Here is a 21,217-nt window from a genome sequence, read left to right on the forward strand (position 1 = left end):
TCGCGGTTCTACTGTAGTTTCCAATGACGCTGAAAAAAAACTTAAAACAGTCCCGCGGAAATAAGTAACAATAAAGTAGTCAGGTTTCGAGCTGCAGGTTTCCTCGTAGCCCTTTTGCTTTTGTCTTCCTAAGCTTATTCTTAGAAAAGATAACGAGAACATTCATATGATGAAAACGACAACTCAAAATACGAAAACATTTGCTAAGTGTAGTTTATCTAGTTGTAAGAAAGCTGAACAGTACACTATTATGATTGGTATCCTCCTTATCATCATCACCTCAACGAGTCTTTGTCTTTACAATGTCTTACTTTTCTTCACAGATACTCCATGGCCGGAGACTACAACATTGTAGCAAATATCACGAATTTGGCCAGTGATGTGTCGACAGAGGCTAATGTTACGCTGATCAAGACTGTAACGTTTCTGGTAATCAAAGCAACGACGTCCGCTGACATAGCGTCTCTGTTCCCTCCACGCAATACTTTTCCTCTTGAGGTCCCAGTTCTTTTCGAAATTGAACGTGATGGCGATGTCAATATAAGTCACTATCGTTATACTTTTGGAGATGGATCTGATTTCAATGCAACGACTGGTAATCACACTGTAGAACACACTTACGTCTCAACAGGAGAGTTTATTGTCACCATCACACTAAAACATCAATTCGGTGAGATTTCAAATTCAACCACAGTGAACATGAAAGAGAGTATTGCTGGTTTAACGATATCCGACGACGCTCCGACGGTTGTGAATTCGTCCACCAATTTCACTTTCGAATGGATTAAGCTTGGTACTGGTACTCTTATTGCAGTTGACTTTGGCGACGGACAGAATGCCATTTTTGGTGAAGACAGTAGCAATATCGACGATTCTTTTATGGGAATCTTCCGACCTATGAACGCTTCGGCAACAAACTTCACATTTCAATACGCCTACAAGAAGGAAGCCCTTTATGAGGTTAACATACATGCATGGAATGATGTGTCCTCTAAAAAATTCCCCCATCGCACTGTCGCTGTCGAAGAGGAATGTGATTATCCAGACCCTCAAATCTTAAATGTTGGCGCAAATCCAGAGACGGCTCTGAATGTTACAAAAGACAGTGAAATTGTCATTTATTCGAAAATCACCATTTTCTGCAAAGCATCATACGCAACCATCTTTGAGTGGGGAGTAGAGGGATATCACTTGCTTAACGAATCAATACCAGTTAAGATGGAAACGGATCTAGATAAGCCAAGTCTAACCATTCCGTCACATGCACTTCCAAATGGAATCATAAGTTTACAGTTTACAGTTAAAATGGAATACATTATAGATGGAATTGAAAGTCAAACTGTTGGATATATCAACGTCCTTTCAACGAATCTCAGCGCCAAAATATCTGGCGGGGATTTTCGCACGGTTAGTTCTCAAAGACTGATAGTAATAGATGGCTCCATATCTGAAGACCCTGATGTAGGGCGGGGAAATCTGTCTGGAATACAGTTCCACTGGTTCTGTCGACGGGTCAGCGAGAGTTTTCCCACGGAAGTAGAAGAATATCCTCCCGTTAGGTTTAAAAAGATTTCTTTGCATTCGGCATATGGTGGTTGTGAAGGAAGCGGTCCACGGATGCTCAATTACTCAGCACCCGAATTTGAAATTGGTCCCGGAATGTTAATAGAAGATGAAACTTACGTTGTGAAACTGGTAATCAGAAAAGACAATCGCGAAGCTATGGTTGAGCAAACATTACAAGTATTTGCAAACGTCCTTCCAGAAGTTGCCACAAAGTAAGTATCCCATGTTAGCCTTTTTATCCCCAGCTTCCATTCTCTCTATTAAATTACCCAATTGGAACAAGGTAGATAAGTTATTTTATAAGACTTCGATTGCCTTGCCTTAGCTTAGTGGACTCCTTTTGTTAGTTGTTGTCATAAAGATATCTGTTTTGATGAAAAGTAAAATCTGTTTTTCATTTCTGGAGTAAATACAAGTCATCCTGCACGGCAACTTATCACGACTCGTGGGGCGTGGCCGATTCCTATACTAACACTCCTCAACTTCAGTAAATAGCGATAAATATTCACCTCGACTTAACAAAATAAATGTTACATACCATTATTCACGGTCCTTTCAATGACCTCGCCTTAGAGTTTACACCAATCCAACCACGTAATATAGGTGTTAATTAATTATTTAATTAATTACATAATTATATTTGAACAGGTGCGAAATCAACTGTGATGACAAAGTGAACACCAACAGCCGACTGTCTATGAGCAGCATCTGTGTTAATTGCGACCAGGAAGGCTTCACATCAGTGTCCTATCAGTGGGAACTGCACGTGCAAAACGAAAATACAGGGAACTGGACATTAGTGGATGATCTTGATTCGAAAGCAATGGTAAAAACTTCTGAGAAAAACCTTGTTCTAAGGCGTAATACCTTGGATGTTGGGAAGAAGTATAAACTAAGTTGTCGCGTGAAAAATGAAGGTGAGTGGAAGCATAGTGCATGCTATCATAACCTCCTGCACAGATAGTCTGCGAGACGATGGTAGGGCATGGCTCCATGAGGGTAAGGGAGCTTTCATTTATGAGTGCACGGGGGTGGGGGTGGGGTGTGTTGGCAAGATTGTGGGGGGGGGGGTGGAAGTTTTGGAAGGTAAGTAGGGGGTACAAGAAATTGTAGGTGAATTACTGGGGGGATTTGGCTTTTTTTTTCATCCAACGAGGGGGGAGCTCGGTAATATTTTGCTACTCCAAGTGATTTTGCCAACCTCCTCTACCCATGCATTAATAAATGAAAGTCCCCTAAGAAGAGGCTTTTGAAAGATGCCGCCTCGCTTCTCCTACTGAACTATTTTGTGTAGTGTTTCATATAAACGAACCAACAAGCTGCAATCTTTAACTCACACCGTGTATAAACATCACACTTGATCTTTGTGTTTAAGTTAGGCAGAAAAACATCAGAGCAGGCACTAGAGCATCTCCTAAGACAATCATCGACACAACATTAACCGATAAAAAAACCGACGTAAACATTTCCAATGGCCCTTTGTATTATATGAATACAAAAAGTCACATATGGTACAAAAAGCGTCATGGTGAATGACAAAGCGACGTTACATTCTCAAAAACAAAGCGGCTTCAGCCGGCCAGCCTTGAATTTTCTATGTTTGTCCCAAGTTCCTTTAGATGTCCCAGAGCAGGCTGTCGTATTATTTTGTACCATGTGACTTGCTTTCGCAAACGGCCTATTTATACTCACGCCTTTTTATCTCCTTTTCACAGAAGGCTTCGAAGGTCGCAGTGAGTACCACTTCATAACAAATGTTCCCCCTCGGAATGGAAATTGTACTGTCTCTCCCACAGAGGGGAAGGTGTTGGAGACGTATTTCAACATTAAATGCCCAGGATGGCATGACGAAGATGGTGTCTTTATTTATAAAGTCCTACACGGGGAGAATCTCATTCAGCATGGCCAAGAAGCAACATTGGTTCCTTCTCTGCTGCCTCAAGGACTGGCTCAAAACAACTATACATATAACTTGACAGTGCAAATTTTTGATAAATACAACAGTTTCAGTGAAGAAACATTGTCAGTGACGGTAAGTATCGACCTTTGTCAAGATTTAGTCCTTCATTGTTAGAAGACACGATGACATCAAGGAACGCTTCAGTTTTTTCTCGCCAAAAATGCTATCTGTTATTTGTTTGAAATTGTTTACATGCACTTTTAAGCCTCTGCCTGGTTTCAGCCTTAAACATCAAAAACCAGATTTCTGCTATTTTTTTAATATACAGATGGGATTGATATTTCACTTCAAGGCCGTAACTAGCATGAGGCACGAAGAGGCACTTGCCTCATCTTGATTTTAACCAAAAATTCAAAACAAAATATCTTTGGTTGGGAAAATAATCCCAGTTGAACAACATTAATTTTTTTAAGAGTTTGTTTCAGAGTTTCTAATTCTCCAAACTTTCTGAAGGGCATGCCCCCAGAACCTCCTAGCAAAATCTTGTCTCGTCTATGCCAAAGGGCTGGTTACGGCCCTGCTTTTGGGCATGCTACTGTCGCTTGAAAACTAGCACATTCCTAGCTATTTGAAGCATTTTCCAACTCGACGAGAAAATGTAAATATATCATGTTAGTTAAGTCATGTGCGGCTTCACAAATGCGTATTTCGTGGAGTTTGCACCAACAAGCAATCGAAGACCTCACGAAGTCACATATCTAAAAATTCAAGGCTCTACCTGTTCTTCATGAAGCGTTTAAACCATAGCATCAAAATCGAGATTTTCTTTGCTTTTTTATTCAATTTTATACCGAATGTAAAGGAAAATTTACATGTAAAAATTAACCACTGCTTTTGTAATTAAAAATTCCAGGTGAGAGAAGCAACGCTGTCCGTAGAAGAGCTAGATTCCCTTACTCATGAAGATGGCTTACTCACGAACATGCGCATTTCGGGGAACACACAGGGTATCGCTCAACTTGTTACAGCGGTCTCTACAGTACTTGATAACCAGGCTGCTGAAGAAAACGAAGAAAACCTCAACCAGAACGCCACTACAGGAGGTGGTGGGGAGCTTAGTCCTGAAGACAGCGAGGCAAAGAAAGCTCGTATGGAGGTTTGTAAAGAGCATGGTAAATTTAGATGGTAATAGTTTCCTCGCCTGTATTCTGAAAAGGCATAAATTGCTTTTTCAATAGAAGTAATGCAAAGCAGAGTTAAAATGTAGTTTATTTACCAACATAAGACGAAAAAGTTCTCAAGAGCTTGTTTAAAGCATAATTGCATCGATAACAAAATAGAATTTGGAATGTTGGTTTTTGTGGCGGAAGGAAGTCCAGAGAACCCGGAGAAAAACTCTCGGAGCAAGGACGAAAACCGACAACAACTAAACCCACATGTGACACCCGAATTAGGAACTGGGCCACATTGGTGAGAGGTGAGCATTCTCTCCACTGCGCCAACCCAGTTTTTTCAGTAGTTTTGCGATTACAGAACGAGCTCTCTGTTTGTTTCAAGAATATTTGTGCCTCTAAACATGCACATTGCCTTTGCAGTCCTATTAAAATGGTGTTGAACGTTACATACAATCAGAAGTGAGGTTATTTTTTGCGCAGTTTCATTTCTTTTGTAGATAAACAAGCAAGGTAATGGTATTTCAGTTATTTTTAACGTTGTTTTTTTTGTGCGTATTTAGATGAAGGAAGACTTACTTGGAGTTCTTCAGCAAATAGAACCTGAGTCTATAGACACTGCAGAGTTAATGGTGGAGGCAATGTCATCTGTTACTAATAACGTCGAGGAATTGTCGAGCAACGCGCAGGTATGTCAAATTCTAGGACATATTCCTCCATCGATCCTCCAAGCACTTTAATACGTGGAAAATATTTTACTGAAGATCACTGCGTTCAAGGCAAGCATTCTATCCCAACACTGATTGTGTCAGTGGGGTGGTAGTGCAGTCTTGCGGCTCTGCTTACCCATTTTCTTCTAACGAACAGGTGTTTAAACGAGACAAGACCTGCAAAACATCACTGCCCGCACTTCAGGAACTCCACCAAACCACCTATCCACCAGCATTCAATCAGTCAGGCACGCAGTTGATCGGTCATTTGGTCGTTCGTTAATTCGGTCGGTCGGTCGGTCGGTCGGTCGGTCGGTCGTTCGTTCGTTCGGTCTGTCGTCCTTTCGATTGTTTTCTTCGTTTGTTCGTTTGCTCGTTTGTTCTTTCGTTCGTTCGTTCGTTCGTTCGTTCGTTCGTTCGTTCGTTCGTTCGTTCGGTCGGTCGGTCGGTCTTTCGAATGTTTTCTTCGTTTGTTCGTTCGTTCATTTATTCATTCGTTCGTTCGTTCGTTCTTTCAGTTGGTGGGTCGGTCGGCCAGTCTTTTATTTAGTCTATATCTAGAAAAGACATCTTGAAAGAACATTTTTTACATTAACTACAATCATTTATTGCATTTTGAAATTTTCATTTTTTTACTCATTGCAGAACAGCATGCTAACTGTTTTATCAAAAGCTGTAACGACACTTTCAGCGAAGAAAAGTGCTGACTCACTGAAGGCATTAGAATCAGTCAGTAATGGCGTAGTGGCGAACCTAGGTAAGTATGTTTGTTTGTTTTTTCAGTAAATGCGAGCTTCATCGTCGAATAGTCCAGTCCCAGAACTCTTCCTTCCGCGCGCACTTTATAGAGGTTGAACCCAGTCGTGCGAAGAGAGAGTCCAGGATAACTTGCATGCGCATACTCAAAACAAACCAATCAGAAGCGAGGAGTGTTGCGTCACTTGCTTGAGACGCGCGTTTAGGTTAAAAATGCTCGCTCAAATGACGAATTCAACTACGCGACCAAGCGCGCGAATAAATGCAAGAAAAATATGTGCTAAATTGCATCCAAAACCAATTCTTAAAACAGCTACAAAATACTAGGAATAGTTGAAGGATAGCTTTTTTGTTGTGTTTTGGCCGTTAGCTTTTAGTAGACACCGACTGGCAAGCTAGGTTTTTTTAAAGATATTCCGGGGATCCTGCTTTAGTACACGCTCGCGTACTCGTCATCTATGCATGCGCGTTTAAAAAGTTGTTCCAAATATGGTTTCCCCCCCAATTTAGGGGAAAAACTGGCGCATGCGCATGCAAGTTATCCTGGACTCTCTCTTTGCGCACCTGGGTTCGACCCCTTTTCAGGGCGCGCGGAAGGGAGAGTTCAGGGACTGAACTACATGGTCGAAACGCTGAGACACAATTTAGTCCAAGCGAGCGCTTTTTTATTTCCAATTTTGCTCCCTTTTACGGATTGTTGATGTTACCGTCTACAGCACTACGAGTCCTGACCAGTTGTGTAATTCTTTAAATCACGTTTAGAAGTTCAATGGGGAATGGTCGTACCCCGCGCCAAGATAAATGTGACCCTCCACGGGAAAACAGGGACAAAGGTGATAGCACGCTCACAACACGCTTCCACTCTAAAACAATAGATTTCGATTTTAGCACGCTTAAAGCGTGTTCTGAAACTTGCCTCATTAGTAAACCCTTTGTTTTACAGGACACACTAAACACAATAAAGCGTGCGTAGCCAAACAAAAAAGCGTGTCAAGCACACTAGGTGTGCTCGCTCGCACGCCTAGTGTGTTGTGCTCGCACGCCTAGTGTGTTGTGTTCGCACGCCTAGTGTGTTGTGCTGACCTAGTGTGTTCAGCACAACACACTAGGCGTGCGAGCGAGCACTAAAAGCGTGTCCAGTCTATTTTATAAAGAAAGATCGTGTTTTTCTTAACCTACCATTCCTTCGCGAAAACGAAAATACGAGGAAACAACTTGTGTTGAAAGGGGTTATGTTACGAATTTCAATTCTCGAGAAAACATCCAAGAAAGCTTTGCACCGTGTATAGTTCAGCAAAAGCTGCAATTCCAGTTCCTAAGGATTTCAATTCTCTTGTTCAGTCTTTTATAGCTTTTCGCTATGTTTTAATTAGTCAGCGACGCCATTTTTGTATCGCGGCTAGAAGATTCGATTCCAGTATTTCGCGGCTTTTCTTTTGTACGATAGGAAAAAAAAAACTTAAAAAACTTTTAAGAGAATCAAAAGAGCAACTGAGCCATGTTATCCACAGCGCGTGCCTATTGAAGGAAGCCCGCACTAAAGCTGGATTTCCACCGACGCGTTTTTTTACCTGCGTTTACGTGCATGAAACTGAAAATTAAGAGACAAGGTATGAACGACTTGAATACATGTTTACGCAAGTCGTTCATACATTGTCTCTAAATTTTTCATGTACGTAATTAAACACATGTAAAAAATTTCTCGTCAGTGGAAATCCAGCTTAAGTTGAAAACCAGTCGTTTTGCCTAAGAGTCGGTTCGCTTTGACCAGTTCGCTAACGTCACTAAGTTTAACGTCAACTGCAGTATATTGTGTTGACGTCTAACAAGCTTTTTAAATTCACACTTGTGTTCCAATAACAGGGAGTGAAAACCCTGAATACTGTTCGGTATTGAAGCCTGAGCAAATTAAGAGAGATTACTAAGAAGTTGAAACTTAATGGGCATTTGTAAATGAGTCTTTCTTTTTTTCTTCCAGACAAAGTTTAAGTAAGTTAAAGGAATATTTTTTACGCTCATTTTCATAGTTGATTTGATCATAACACTGACGGTTAGTTTGGTTCGGAAACGGCCGGGAAACGGTAGATAATAGCTTTAATTTTTGCGTTTTTTCCTCGTGTGCGTAAGTTTGCCGAACATAATCTGTACTGAATGACTGTTGTTTCAGTCATAACCCTAGCGTGTTCTCGAGTGTTCAAGCGTGTTAAATCGCACGCTAAGCGTGACTTCGAGTCGCACGCTAAGCGTGACTTTGAGTCGCATGCTAAGCGTGTCTTCGAGTCGCACGCTAAGCGTGTCTTCGAGTCGCACGCTAAGCGTGACTTCGAGCACACTTATCAAAACAAAAGGTTTAGCGTGCGAAACAAGGCTTGCGTGTCCTGCATTGTTGTAGTGATTAAATATGTGCATATCTGTGTCACAAGACACGCTAAGCGTGCTGTGTTAGCGTGTTGTGAGCGTGCTATCACCTTTGTCACTGTTTTCCCGTGGAGGGTCACAAATGTGAAATGAATGACAAAATTCGTAAGGGTGTGTAACTTCATGGAAACGATTGGCAAAAATAGCTTTCCAAGATTAATTAAGTTTTACACAAATTAATAAATTATAAAAATTAAGGTCTTCACACAAATACATGGAAGCTCAAACGTCGGGAAACGTTCTCCTCGGTTTACAAAGCAAATGAATTTTCAGTGCATAGACGATGCCTTATATACTTTTTACTTACAGGGAACTTGTTTGGGGCTTCAAAGTATCGGCAAGATAAGAATGCACAGAAGTTAGCACTATTAAAAGCCAAGGGCGGCCCAGACCAAAAGGGCGGCCCAGACCAAAAGGGCGGCCCAGACAGAAAGGGCGGCCCAGACAGAAAGGGCGGCCCAGACCAAAATGGCGACTCAAAAGACACAACGCAACAGGTAAATGGTTCTTTAAGTGTTTTGTGCTTATCCTTTGAAATTTCAAATTCCACGCAAGAATTAAATTAAGTTAGAGGATAACCAAAACCCATACATCTTCTAGCTCGATTTATACGAGGTAGATACCATAACGAGAGAACAATTTTAACAATTTTGAACAGTCTGCCTGATTTAACTGTTTTATTTCTTCAAGATGGCTGACCTAGATCAAGAAAGTGATGAAGCGAAAGAACATGTGAGTACTGCGACTTAATAGTTTTAGCTTTATAGTTAGAGAACAGAAAAGATAAACTGAAAATGTCTCTGAAAAGTTAAAAAATTAAAATAAAAATTCCCGCTTATCCTGTATTAACTTAATCCATGCTTTAAACAACCCGGCTCAAGTCGCCTTTAGTCTTGTTGAGTGCATTTAACTTTCGGCCTTCCAAAAACTTTGTAATTCCGTCTTTAGCTGGTGTTTTGACTGAGCTGAACTTAAATGTGCCAACCGTTGCTGGTGCTCCGTCTTTACTTTTTGCGTCCAACATTGTGGGTCTTCCATTTTGTATTTTTGAACAGAAACAAGTCAGTATTTTTGCATTGTTTGTAAGTAACTTTGTCATGGGACATGTAACAGCTAGACCGGTCTGGATGCTGGTCTAGATGGTAAAATCTAGACCGCGGACAATATCAACTTCATGCCATCAAATTCGTAAATTCGGTAGTTCCCAGGCAAGGCCATATAACAACAACTCTAAACCTCATTGGTCAAGCTCGAAATATCAATACTCCTTACTGGTTGGAATTTACAACCGTTATGATTATTGTGAGAATAATATATAACGAGTTATTCATTGCAACTCATTGTCATTAATAGGACAAATGCATAACGCGCGCACGTGGTACGCGTCATCCATTTGCCCGTGGGTTGCACGCTGAGCAAAGCTTGTTTGCTGCTAGCACTGTTTTCTGTGCTACAAAGACATGCACAATATAGCTACTCAGACCGACAAAAACAAGTAAAAATTGGGAGGCTCGCTAAGTACTCAAGAAACTAAAATCGTCCGGGCGATTCTTACTTGATCGTGCCTAACAACCTTCCACGCGCATTCACAACTCGATGGTTACACGTTGCAAGTCAATTTGATAAATTTGTCGATGTAGTAGGCTGTGTCACCGATTAAAAAATATCTACTCCCATTTTTTGCATTGTTTAGGCTCGTAACATGACAAAAACCGCCATGAAACTTCTAGACGACATATTGAACATGCTCGTGACATATCAAGCGACTGGCCAGGAGCCTCAAGTGCTAACAAGTGATCGCATGTCCGCAATCGTCGTGAAAGTGGACCATAAGGATCTCGCAGGGTCCAGCTTTTCTATAGGTGGAGGGTCCTTTGGTCTTCCGTCCAGCAATGTCACCGGAATTTGGGCAGATAAAGATTGTTACGCATTAGGAAAGGTACTAGAGATTACTTAATATTTTTTACTTGTAGCTAGATTTGTGACTTTTTAGCTGAGGAAACCTCTTTCGTCTTGCGTATACCAAAGATTGACAACCAAGAAAAAATGAATAATATCCATGTAAAATATAATTTTATTACAATTATATTTTATGGCTGAGTAATCGGTTAAAATCTTTGTTACTATTAACTGGACTAATTATATTGGAAATTAAGTTTTACTGGAGGTCAGTATTAAATGTTTTAGCATCATCCATTTTTGTTACTCATGCATTTGTGAACTATGAAATCAATGAAAAATGATTTATTGAAGATGTGTTTGACGCTCTAAGAAAGAAAAACGATAAGGAAACGATATCACCAAACTAGTAAGAATTAATAGAGTATTTCTAACCCACGTTTATTACTTGCAGGGAATCAATGCGAAAGACAACCCTTTTATTTGGGATAATTCGTCATCTGGAGTGGACAGTAACTGTCTTGGACTGAAGTTTGAAGATTGTCATGGCCAGGCGGTCAATGTCACGCATCTTCAAGACCCCATTGCTATAACCATCCCGCGGGAAGAGGCTGGCGAGGTACCCGAGGCAGGCAATTTCACCATCGAGGAGGAAACAATGAAAACACATAAATTAAACGTTGATGGTCCCAGTTATTCAATAAACGCTGTTGTACATTCTGGGGGAATAAATTGTTCTCACGAGTTTAAGATCTTTCTTCGCAAAGATACATATCCAACAACTGAGGCGTTTGACTTCAATTGGACCATGAGAGTTATTCCTGGAATTGCTGAGTGGAAAGATGGATTTTCATTGTCTGTTTCCAATTATCAGCTAAATCAATCCAGTTCGGACACTGGAGTTTACTATTTGGGACTTTATTTAACTCTCCATGATGAGTCCCGGACAGATGACAAGTGCTCTAACTTCAACTACACTTTGTTTACTTTTCTTTCTTCTTGCAACTTCTGGGATGAGCAAAACGAAGCATGGATAACATCTGGTTGTGAAGTAAGTAATTGAAATTGAGAAATTGCACTTACCACTTATGAATTTTACAAGGGCTACATATTATGGTACCTCAGGGTACTTTTTTTCAATGCAATCCACAAATCAAATTAAAAGGAACTAGTTAAAATGAAATCGGCACTTAGTAATCTCTTCTGTCTTGGACGTCATTGATATATTTTGGTATCAGTCCCTGCTAGAGGTAAAACTGAAATTACTTGCGTCACGCCCCATAAAATGGATTCTCGTACGAGTAAGCCCATCACTATTGATTGTTTTTATATGGAATCGAGTGGACTTTTGAGCTCGACCTCCATTTGTCCAAAGTTTTCATTTCTGCTTGCAATCAAAATGACAGGGAGTACGAGTTCGCAACATTTAGCGGCTTCCAGAAAATTGAATTTTTCTTGTGCACCCATTTGTATGGGAGAATCTTTACCAAAGTCAAGATTCTTCCATACAGACCTCACGCTCGGTTAATAAGAAATAGATCATGATTATATATGCACGCTCTAGGCTTAATAGCCAACGGGTTCTTTAACCTAAATTTTAGATCGCTAGGATTCTTTCTTCCATTGACCCTTTGAAACAAAAATGAAGTTGTTTATTGTTTTTATTGTTATTTACATTAGGCTGGACCGGAAACAACCTACTCTTCAACAGTTTGTCACTGTACGCACTTGACAAATTTTGGTGGCGGCTTCATGGTTGCTCCGAATCCAATCGACTTTGACGCCGCTTTGAAGGGTTTCACCGATATTGCATCAAATCCTGTTGTGTTCGCGACAGTTATCACCATATTCGGATTGTATTTCGTTGGAGTGATTTGGGCGCGATGGAAAGATAAGAAAGATTTGGAAAAGGTAACTCTAGTTTGGTTAAGCTCATCTGTCATCTTAGGATTTCTCATCAGATGATGACCTCTTCCCTATTTCTAAGTACCACAGTAACAACATCCACTGGTAATGATTATGTTGAAGTGAATACAACATATATCACAAAAGGCGATCTTTTTCATGTAATTGTAGTAACTATTAATAACTATTTTTAAACTATGTACAGAAGCCTATAGCTAGCCAATCCTTTATTTAAATAACTTTGAAAGTTAAGGGTATCGGACTTAAAATAAAATAAATAAATAATGATGTGCAAAGTAATTAGGGGACAAAATTGTTTCAACTATGGAAATCTGTGCGTGGTAACTTTGTTATACGAAGAGTTACCTACCGGTGGTGGACAAACCTTCGTAAATATCCAAACAATTCGGCTTTACAGATACATTGGAAATTTCTCATCTGCCCTAATGGCATGCGAGGTCATTCTCGCCTTTTTGAGATTTCTGTCCATGGTTAGCTTAGAAACAGTGTCAGCCAACACGGGTTGTCCCGAAAATGACTAATAATTTTGTTAAAAACCTGGATGCAGTAATTTTCATTTGTTTTGCAGGTTGGTGTTACTCCTCTTTTGTCAAATGACCCCCGTGATACCTACAGCTACGAGATCACTCTGCAGACTGGATTCCAACAAAAGTCTAGAACAACCGCTGACGTATTTATCCAACTGATTGGCACTTTAGGGGACAGTGAGCCTCGGATGTTAAAAGATCCAAAGCGTCCCAAGTTCGGACGCGGAGAAATCGACCAGTTTCTGTTGACAGTACCTCAGAGCCTCGGGAGCGTCAAGGAGATCCATGTCTGGCACAACAATGCAGGAAAATCTCCAGCCTGGTACCTTTTTCGCGTGCTCATCCGGGACCTACAGGCAGATTCAAAATGGTGGTTTGTGTGTGACCAATGGCTTGCCGTCGAGGAAGGTGACGGCGCAGTTGATAGACGAATTAGACTAGCAACAAAAGAGGAACTTACCAAGTTCAACATCTTATTTGTGAACGCTACCAGAAAAAACCTGCTTGATGGACATCTTTGGCTTTCAGTTTTCACGCGCCCGCCGAGAAGCCCATTTACTCGTGTCCAGCGGCTGTCTTGTTGCCTCTCTTTGTTACTAAGTACAATGCTGGCAAACCTAATGTTCTATCAAGTTGGCGCCGATGACAATTCAACCGCAAGCCAATCAATACACATCGGGCCTTTTATTTTCAGTGTGAAACAAATAATGATTGGTGTGCAGAGCAGTTTCGTGGTTTTGCCGATAAATGTGATCATTGCGTCGATTTTTCGCAAGCTAAAACCAAAGGAAGACAACTCTAAGTCTAAGAAGTATGAAGAGGTCGGAAGAAGAAGAACAATTAACCAGCCCAAAGTCGACATCCGAGGAATCTATTGGAATTGTCCACTCTGAGTCCCAGTTAGCCTACATTGAGTCGCCTGAAGACAGTCAGAATACTTCCAAGAAGAAAGCCCTCTCCTGGAGGACTCTTGTTAGCATTTTCAAAAGGGATGACGATTCACACTTTGAAAAAAAGAAGGCTAAAAAGAAATTCTTGTTTCCTCATTGGTGTATTTACATTGCCTACATGTTGGTCGCACTTTCGTCGTTGACATGTGGTTTTTTCTGCATGTTATATGGCTTCACTTTTGGCAAAGACAAGTCACTCAAGTGGCTGACGTCTATGTTGGTGTCATTCTTCCAGTCTGTGATCGTCATCCAACCGTTTAAGGTGCTTTTACTTGCAGCATTCTTCGCGTTGATCATAAAGGATCCAAATAAAGAGGAGGAGCAGGAGGATGCACCTGATCCTGCTTTGAACGCTGATGAAGAGTTCCTTGGTACCGATGCTGACAGGGAACCACGAAAGTTAAGCTTGTACAGCAAACCCCCAGACGCAAAGAAACTAGAAGCTGCAAGAAAACTACGATTAAAACAATGCGAGATGAAAGCCATAATTAAAGAGATCATCACGCATTTCTTGGTTGTTTGCGTCGTGCTGACTGTTGCCTATGGAAATCACGATGACAGATCTTTTGTAATGACCAACGAGGTTAACAACATCTTAGTGGATGGAGACCCAAACTTGATTTCGTTTGACGTGGTAAGAATAGCTACGATTCATGGGTTTCGTAATTGATCGATTAAGGTTAAGAACTTATAAACAAAGGGAATGAGATCTTCGCAGTTATAATATTGAACTAAGGCAGCTGAAAAAAAGCCTGAAAAAATGAAAACGAAAATTCATCAGGCTCTAAAGGGATACTAACCAAAGGCAAACCTACGATTCCCGGTACAAACGGTCTACTACCAAGCTGACAGCAGTAGGAGCTGCAGGTCACTTGTGATTTCAATTTACATCCATGAAATGCTGAATATGATACGATGAACATATAAAATAAATTATACATATGAACTGCGTTAGAAAGAACGAAAGATAAGGAGCAGTTTAAACGAAGGCCTAAAAGGGTGGCTCTAACAGTATTCAAATCCAAGATATATGACATTCCCGATTGAAATGTCCTACCACTGAGCTGTGAAGCCACTGGTCAATTGTGGGTTCTATTTCTCATTTCTTTTTTTGTACCATAGTTTACACATGTGATGTTTTTCAAATATTTATCATCTCATTCTTTTTGAAATAGCTTGTTTTACTTCCTTTTTCAGTTGAACAAGAAAGAAATGTTTTGGGGTTGGGCGATAACCAACTTAGTCGCAAGTCTCTTTCCGTCAAGCACATCACAAGAGTACCCTTATGTTGGAATCATTAAAAGCGGAAAGGTTTCTAACGTCTTGGGTGTCGGCCGCATCAGGCAAATCAGGGTGAAGAAAGGTAAAGGTGTTCTTCTATTTCGTTCTCTTTATATATTTATGGCACTTCCATAACGAAATATTATTACTTTCTTATATTATTTGTAAGCACGTTGAGAATTTTTTTAAACGCGCCACAAGATCTCGGCGTCGTCGTCATAGTCGTCATCATCATCATCAAATAATTGATTCGTGATTGTTATGAATGCTGCTTTGTTTTTAAATCGACACCTATTATTGCATATTTTATCTCAATGTATGCATAAAACCGTTAGTTAGTGTCGTTGAACATTGTTTACTTTCAAATATCTTGTAACTTTTCCTGTCTTCATTTTGTGCTGTTCCGATTGATGTTGTAAAACACTAAGGTATTCATTTTGGTCTGCCTCCTACTGAAGTAGCATTGTACCTTACCATTATCTCTCATAAGACTTTGATGATTTGAACCACGGTTCAGGTTCCTCAATGCTAAGCACTTTATTTTACCTAGAAGAATTGAATTTCGTGTTTTGACTATAGCAAAGTGCCAAATAAAGTGTTCACACAAACACTTAAAAGTAACAATATTTGGTGCGTTCGGAAGGTATCGCTTTAAAGAACTTTGCAACTTTGTTCTAAGAGTCTAGTTCCCTGGAGTCCCCTAAGCATTCCAGGGATCGGGGGAAATAGAGAGACCCTGTGAACGCGGTTGTTTGAAGGTGTGTTAATAACCGTCGTTTTTAACATGATGTTCCATTATTGTTATCAGATACATGCAAAGTTCCAAAGATGTTCTCCGAATACATAACAGAGTGTAACGACTTTTACTCTTGGTCAGACGAAGAACAAAGGGACTTCGGCATCGGATGGTCTGTTCAGTCACAAGAAAATGACACCAAAAGCAAAAAACCCAAAGAAATAGGACCTACATCCCCATGGCATTATCAAAGTGTATTAGAAGCCAGCAGTTTTCCATATATGGGAAAAATGGCTTCATATCGGGGCGGGGGATTCATAATTGAACTTGGGCCTGATGACGTCACAGCTATAAATAAACTGGAGGACCTGGAAGCCAACAGCTGGATTGACAGATACACCAGAGCACTGTTCACTGAGTTAAGCATATACAACGTCAACATCAACCTTTTATGCGTGGTAACTTTGTTATACGAAGAGTTACCTACCGGTGGTGGACAAACCTTCGTAAATATCCAAACAATTCGGCTTTACAGATACATTGGAAATTTCTCATCTGCCCTAATGGCATGCGAGGTCATTCTCGCCTTTTTGCTTATAAACTGGATCATGCGAGATGGAAAGAGACTATGGAAAGAAAGAAAATCATTTTGGAAAAAGCCCTGGAATGTAGTCGACATTGCAGTAACGGCCCTGTCCATAACAGCGTTATCACTGTATTTTGCACGCCTGGTTTTCCTGAACTCCGCTGTTGGAAAGCTACGAGAAGATCGGTCAAAGTTTGTCAGTTTTCAGTACGTGGTACTCCTGAATGAAGGGGTTAATATTATGATCGCACTGGTCGTACTGCTCCTTAACCTGAAGTTTCTGCGAATGCTGAGATTCAACCGAAAGATCTCCGTCTTGTCAAGTACAATAAAAGCCAGCGCTAATAAGCTTGCGAGCTTCATGATAATGTTTCAGGTGATATTTCTGGCGTACTGCTTCTTGGTGTACCTCGTTTTTGGCCCTGTACTCGAAGACTATCGCTCCTTTATAAATTGCATGGTTTCCATGATGTCGATGATACTCGGAAACTTTGAGTTCTATGATTTGGTGGCTGTCAATCGCTTCATTGGACCTGCAGTCTTCTTTACCTACATGGTCGTTTTCCAGTTCATACTAATCAACATGTTTATTGGCATTCTCTGTGAGAGCTTTGACGAAGTTCGTAATGACTCCGACAAGCAAGCCAACGAATACGAGATTGTGCAATTTATTTCCAACCGTATTAAAGCGTTTGCTGGTTTCTTTGTCGAGCCACCCATTCGACCCGAGTACAAATGGCCGAAGAGCGGCTTAGAGGAAAAAGTAGAAACGATAGAAGAAAAGGCCGACACAACGATGTTTTTCATGCGAAACTTGTGCGATGAAGACGTGCGCCAGTTAAGATGGTTTCAGCCAGACAAATGGTCGAGCAAGAAGAGCAAAGTTATGTCACTGGTGTTAAACTCTGATGCTGAAATCCTGGAAAATGACTTGTGTGATGGAATAGAGGCAATGAACGAAATTATCGAAAAGTTTTCTGAGCACGAATTAGATAGAATGATTGCCACCTCGCGGATGAAAAGGAGTATGGCTTCGGAAGGTGCTTCATTGACGTCTGCAAGCAGAATGTCACGCCACGACGATTCGGAAGATGAAGATTCGGACTCGGATGATGAAGATGCTCAAGAAATCCTTGGAGAAAACGTGTTGAAAGTGCAAGAGTTTGAAACATCACAGGACGAAATAAAGGACGTTTTAGAAGAAGATGACCAAGAACAGCTCGGCAAAATTGATGAAGAAGAGGAAGATGTAGAAGAAATCGAGGAGGTGGAGTGGGAAGAGGAACTAGAATTACTGGAAGAAAGCCTAGAAGGCAACCCATCACAGAATAGTCCTGGTGAAACGGCTGGCACTACCCTAATGGAAAGCACAGTTTCACTGAACAGCGTTTTCCCTTCAGTTGCTGAAATTTACAGAGATCCAGAAGATGGCGCCGACAAACCCTGCATGGCGGACAGTCACATCATGAAAAGCCCTGCTTCGTTGAAGAGTCTTTCTCCATCAACAACAGAAAAAAACGAAGAAACAGAGGGCAGCATTGACGAATCCGGCTTGCAGCAAGAAAATAGTGATGACGTAGCCAGTCCTTCACCAAATAGGTTGCCCAGTGCCAAAGTTCCTGATCGTATTGCAGCTTCTCCTCCTATGAGTTTGTGTGGTGATAGCACCTCAATATTCATACCAGAATCCGACGGAAGCATGGAAGAAGTGTTTAGTGATAATGAAGAATTCATCGCGGACGGAACGGTGCTGCGTGTCCACCCGAGATCTGACAGCAATGCTTAGAGTTTACCTAAGGGTTACCTATTTTAGCCGATTGTTTATTTATGAATTTTCATTTCCAGATTTCGTGACAAATCGCAAAGTTAAGTTCATTAGTTCATTACAAGATTTAAAATTCGCTTAGTAGTTTTATTAGAACACCAAATATCTCTTCAAAACGGAGAAAATCTCTTAATCAATATAAACAGCAGCTTGAATGGAGGAAGGTGAAAGACTTTTGGAATGTCTGTCAAGTGGCTGTCAATTGAAATGAGTGAGACATTGCCGAAGCTCTGTTTGTCCTGTTTATACCTGCTAGGATAGATGATTTTGATGATGATGAAATCTTGCACTGCTAAAGATAGTAACCTCCAGGTAGTTATCATTCTTTTGAAACTGAAATATGCAAATTGAATTTTTCATACACCTTATGGGAGCACAATGGGGTCATTTTTTAATTATAATGTGTCCATGCATACTGTATCTTTTAAATATATAGGAAAGATTAATCCTGATGACACGTCCCTGTTAATGATATTTATCTTCAATGGTATGAAGTTGATCATATTTCTTGGTTTGGTGGGTTTATGCCTCAATATCAACATGTAACGTTTCTCACTGTCCCACACATTTCTCATAGTGCTAGTTGGTAGAGTTTCCAAATAAAACCTTTGGTCATTTTCTTACTTTCTTTTTCCTTTTCGTTTATGCTTTGATTGTTTACTGATATCACAAGTAGGTTGCTTAAAGACAGTTCTCTATGTGCAATGCCACGAAATTGACCACCATTGGGGCTTAGGCTACGTTTACACGGACACGGTTATCAATCGACACGGTTTTATGACCTCGAAACCGCATCGAAAACGACACGGTTTCGAAGTGTTTACACGGAGCCTATTTAACGATTTTCCGACTGTTTTCGAATGTGATTGTATAAGCAAGCGCTGCTCTCTATGCTTGTTTCACCATGTTTACCCTTCGTAAGCCAGCCAGTTCGTGCCAAAATACATGGCCGTTTTCAAATCGATGCGGTTTCGCCGTTTTTGACCGTTTACACGACAACGAAACCGCATCGTTTTGAAAACGCTCCACTTTGACAGCGTTTTCAAAACGACCCGGTTACAGTAGTGGTCTCGATCGGTGCCGTGTAAACGAAAGGCGTAACCGCATCGCTTTCGATGCGGTTACAAATGAAACCGTGTCCGTGTAAACGTAGCCTTAATGGGATACCACTAGGAAAGAAAAATAGCTAAATCGAGACGGTTATTTATTACAGGGACACGATAACTACTTTTATAACAGGATTAGTTCTCGACAAATTAAACTGGCATATAAAATATTGCAAACGATAACGAAGATAGCAAAGAAACAATGGCATTTAGCTGTTAGGGACCAAGGTCTTATTTGCTACGATTAACGTATATTATATCAATTCGTACACTCACTACTGCTATAGCAGTATTATGTAAATAAGGAAGCAATGAAAAACGAATACAAATTTCAGTTAACACAAGACTTGCTGTGTTCTGTTTGTGTTTTATTACGTAGATATTTGACAATGAAAATGTTTTATTGGGAGCTCGCTTTCGGGGAGTAGTGTGTTTGGTATCCACGCCTTGACGAATACAGCCAATATGATTGCGTAGCATGCCTTTCATGTAGGATTATACGTATTTGGATAATGTATTTTCAGGGTTTTGATTGGCTTAGCGGCCATTGGCTATCAGCCTTTATACTTGCCCGACAAACGAGGCTGCCAAAAATCGTCATCCAGTTTTTTTTTAAATAAAATTAGTAAGCTTTACGGATATTTCGTGGTTACTGTTAAATAAAATTATTGTCCGAAATCTCACGCTACCCCTCAATCGTTGTATATATAGCTATCGCGCACCTGTGGAATGTAATCAGTGAAACCCCACTGACACAATCCCTTAGAAGACAATGTCATGAGGTGTCGTTTGTAGGGACAAAATGGTTGACTGGGACGACGTGAGCCGGCCTTGAAAAAGATGCCCGGCCTTGCAGCCTACGTACATGTCAGCAATTTGGAAGTTGCGTATACATACAAGTTGAATTCAACTGTATTCTCCTAGCGCTTATCGCGGTTTTCCGTTGAGTGGGAAGGTAAATAAAGTTGAAAATACGATTTGTTGACAAATGGTATAACTTCGTATCTTCTCCGGAAATCTACGAAAGTCTTTGACAATCGTCAGAAAATTACCGGGAACGATCGAAATACCATTGAACAGTTTTTGCTTGCCTTCTGAGAATAGACTAAAATGCTCTTAAAAAGTGCGAAATCCACAGCCCATCTTCATTAAGTATAGGATACATAGTTAAGTTATAATATTACAGCAAAAGGCATAACGGGGGAAGAAGAGATCAAATCTGTTACGAGTTGCTTTGTTGGGGCTTACATTGAATATCGCCAATGGTGATTTAATATTTCTAGTTTATGTACGCACTGGCATATAAAAGCGTTTGGCGGTTCTGAAAATCATAATTCGTGGGATATTTAATTTGGAAGTAGATCATTCGTATATTGACACCTTTAATGTTAATCTTTGATAGTTTTAAACACGAGGAAAATGGAAACAATTGAAAAAAGGATATGTCTTTATCCACCACAAGGAATAAATTAATGCATGTTTGATAGAAGTTGACAGCTACCAATCAAATTTGTTGAACGGATCCAGAAAAAAATCTATCGTTAAAGTTCGATTTTTTTGTAGTGTGGCCTCTTGTAGGAATCATGAGGAGTGCCTCAAAGTACCGAATTAGACAACGTGTTCACTGATAATCTATTTTTTGACATGAATAGACTCCTTTAGCTTCGTTTGTTTGTTGTACCATTTCAAATCACGTGATGTTACCCAAATTCACGTGGAAATAAATGGATAATTTCACATGATCGGAAATGGGCAATTTACATACGTAGCTAAAGAGGTCTATTGTTCCATACTCGGTTTCCATACGCAATTACAATCCACCGTAAAAATTTGGGAAAAAATGAGGCTGTACATTTTAT

At 40.4% G+C, this 21,217-nt stretch overlaps 1 protein-coding gene across 1 annotated transcript in view; it reads left to right on the top strand.

Moving 5' to 3' along the window:
- The window catches only part of LOC144632788 (polycystin family receptor for egg jelly-like), a 29,241-nt gene extending 9,521 nt beyond the window's left edge, over positions 1-19,720 (top strand). Inside the window, 15 exon segments of the mRNA XM_078491512.1 lie at positions 324-1,778; positions 2,215-2,483; positions 3,282-3,598; positions 4,380-4,622; positions 5,202-5,327; positions 5,994-6,105; positions 8,832-9,019; positions 9,213-9,254; positions 10,216-10,461; positions 10,876-11,472; positions 12,102-12,332; positions 12,916-13,701; positions 13,703-14,458; positions 15,022-15,187; positions 15,914-19,720. Of these exon segments, the coding sequence (XP_078347638.1) occupies positions 324-1,778; positions 2,215-2,483; positions 3,282-3,598; positions 4,380-4,622; positions 5,202-5,327; positions 5,994-6,105; positions 8,832-9,019; positions 9,213-9,254; positions 10,216-10,461; positions 10,876-11,472; positions 12,102-12,332; positions 12,916-13,701; positions 13,703-14,458; positions 15,022-15,187; positions 15,914-18,213 (7,834 nt within the window). The 3' untranslated portion in view covers positions 18,214-19,720.
- The last annotated feature ends 1,497 nt before the right edge of the window (positions 19,721-21,217 follow it).

The sequence above is a fragment of the Oculina patagonica genome, chromosome 12 (assembly GCF_052425735.1).
Source record: "Oculina patagonica isolate OP01 chromosome 12, crgOcupat, whole genome shotgun sequence".
NCBI classification, from domain to species: Eukaryota; Metazoa; Cnidaria; class Anthozoa; order Scleractinia; family Oculinidae; genus Oculina; species Oculina patagonica.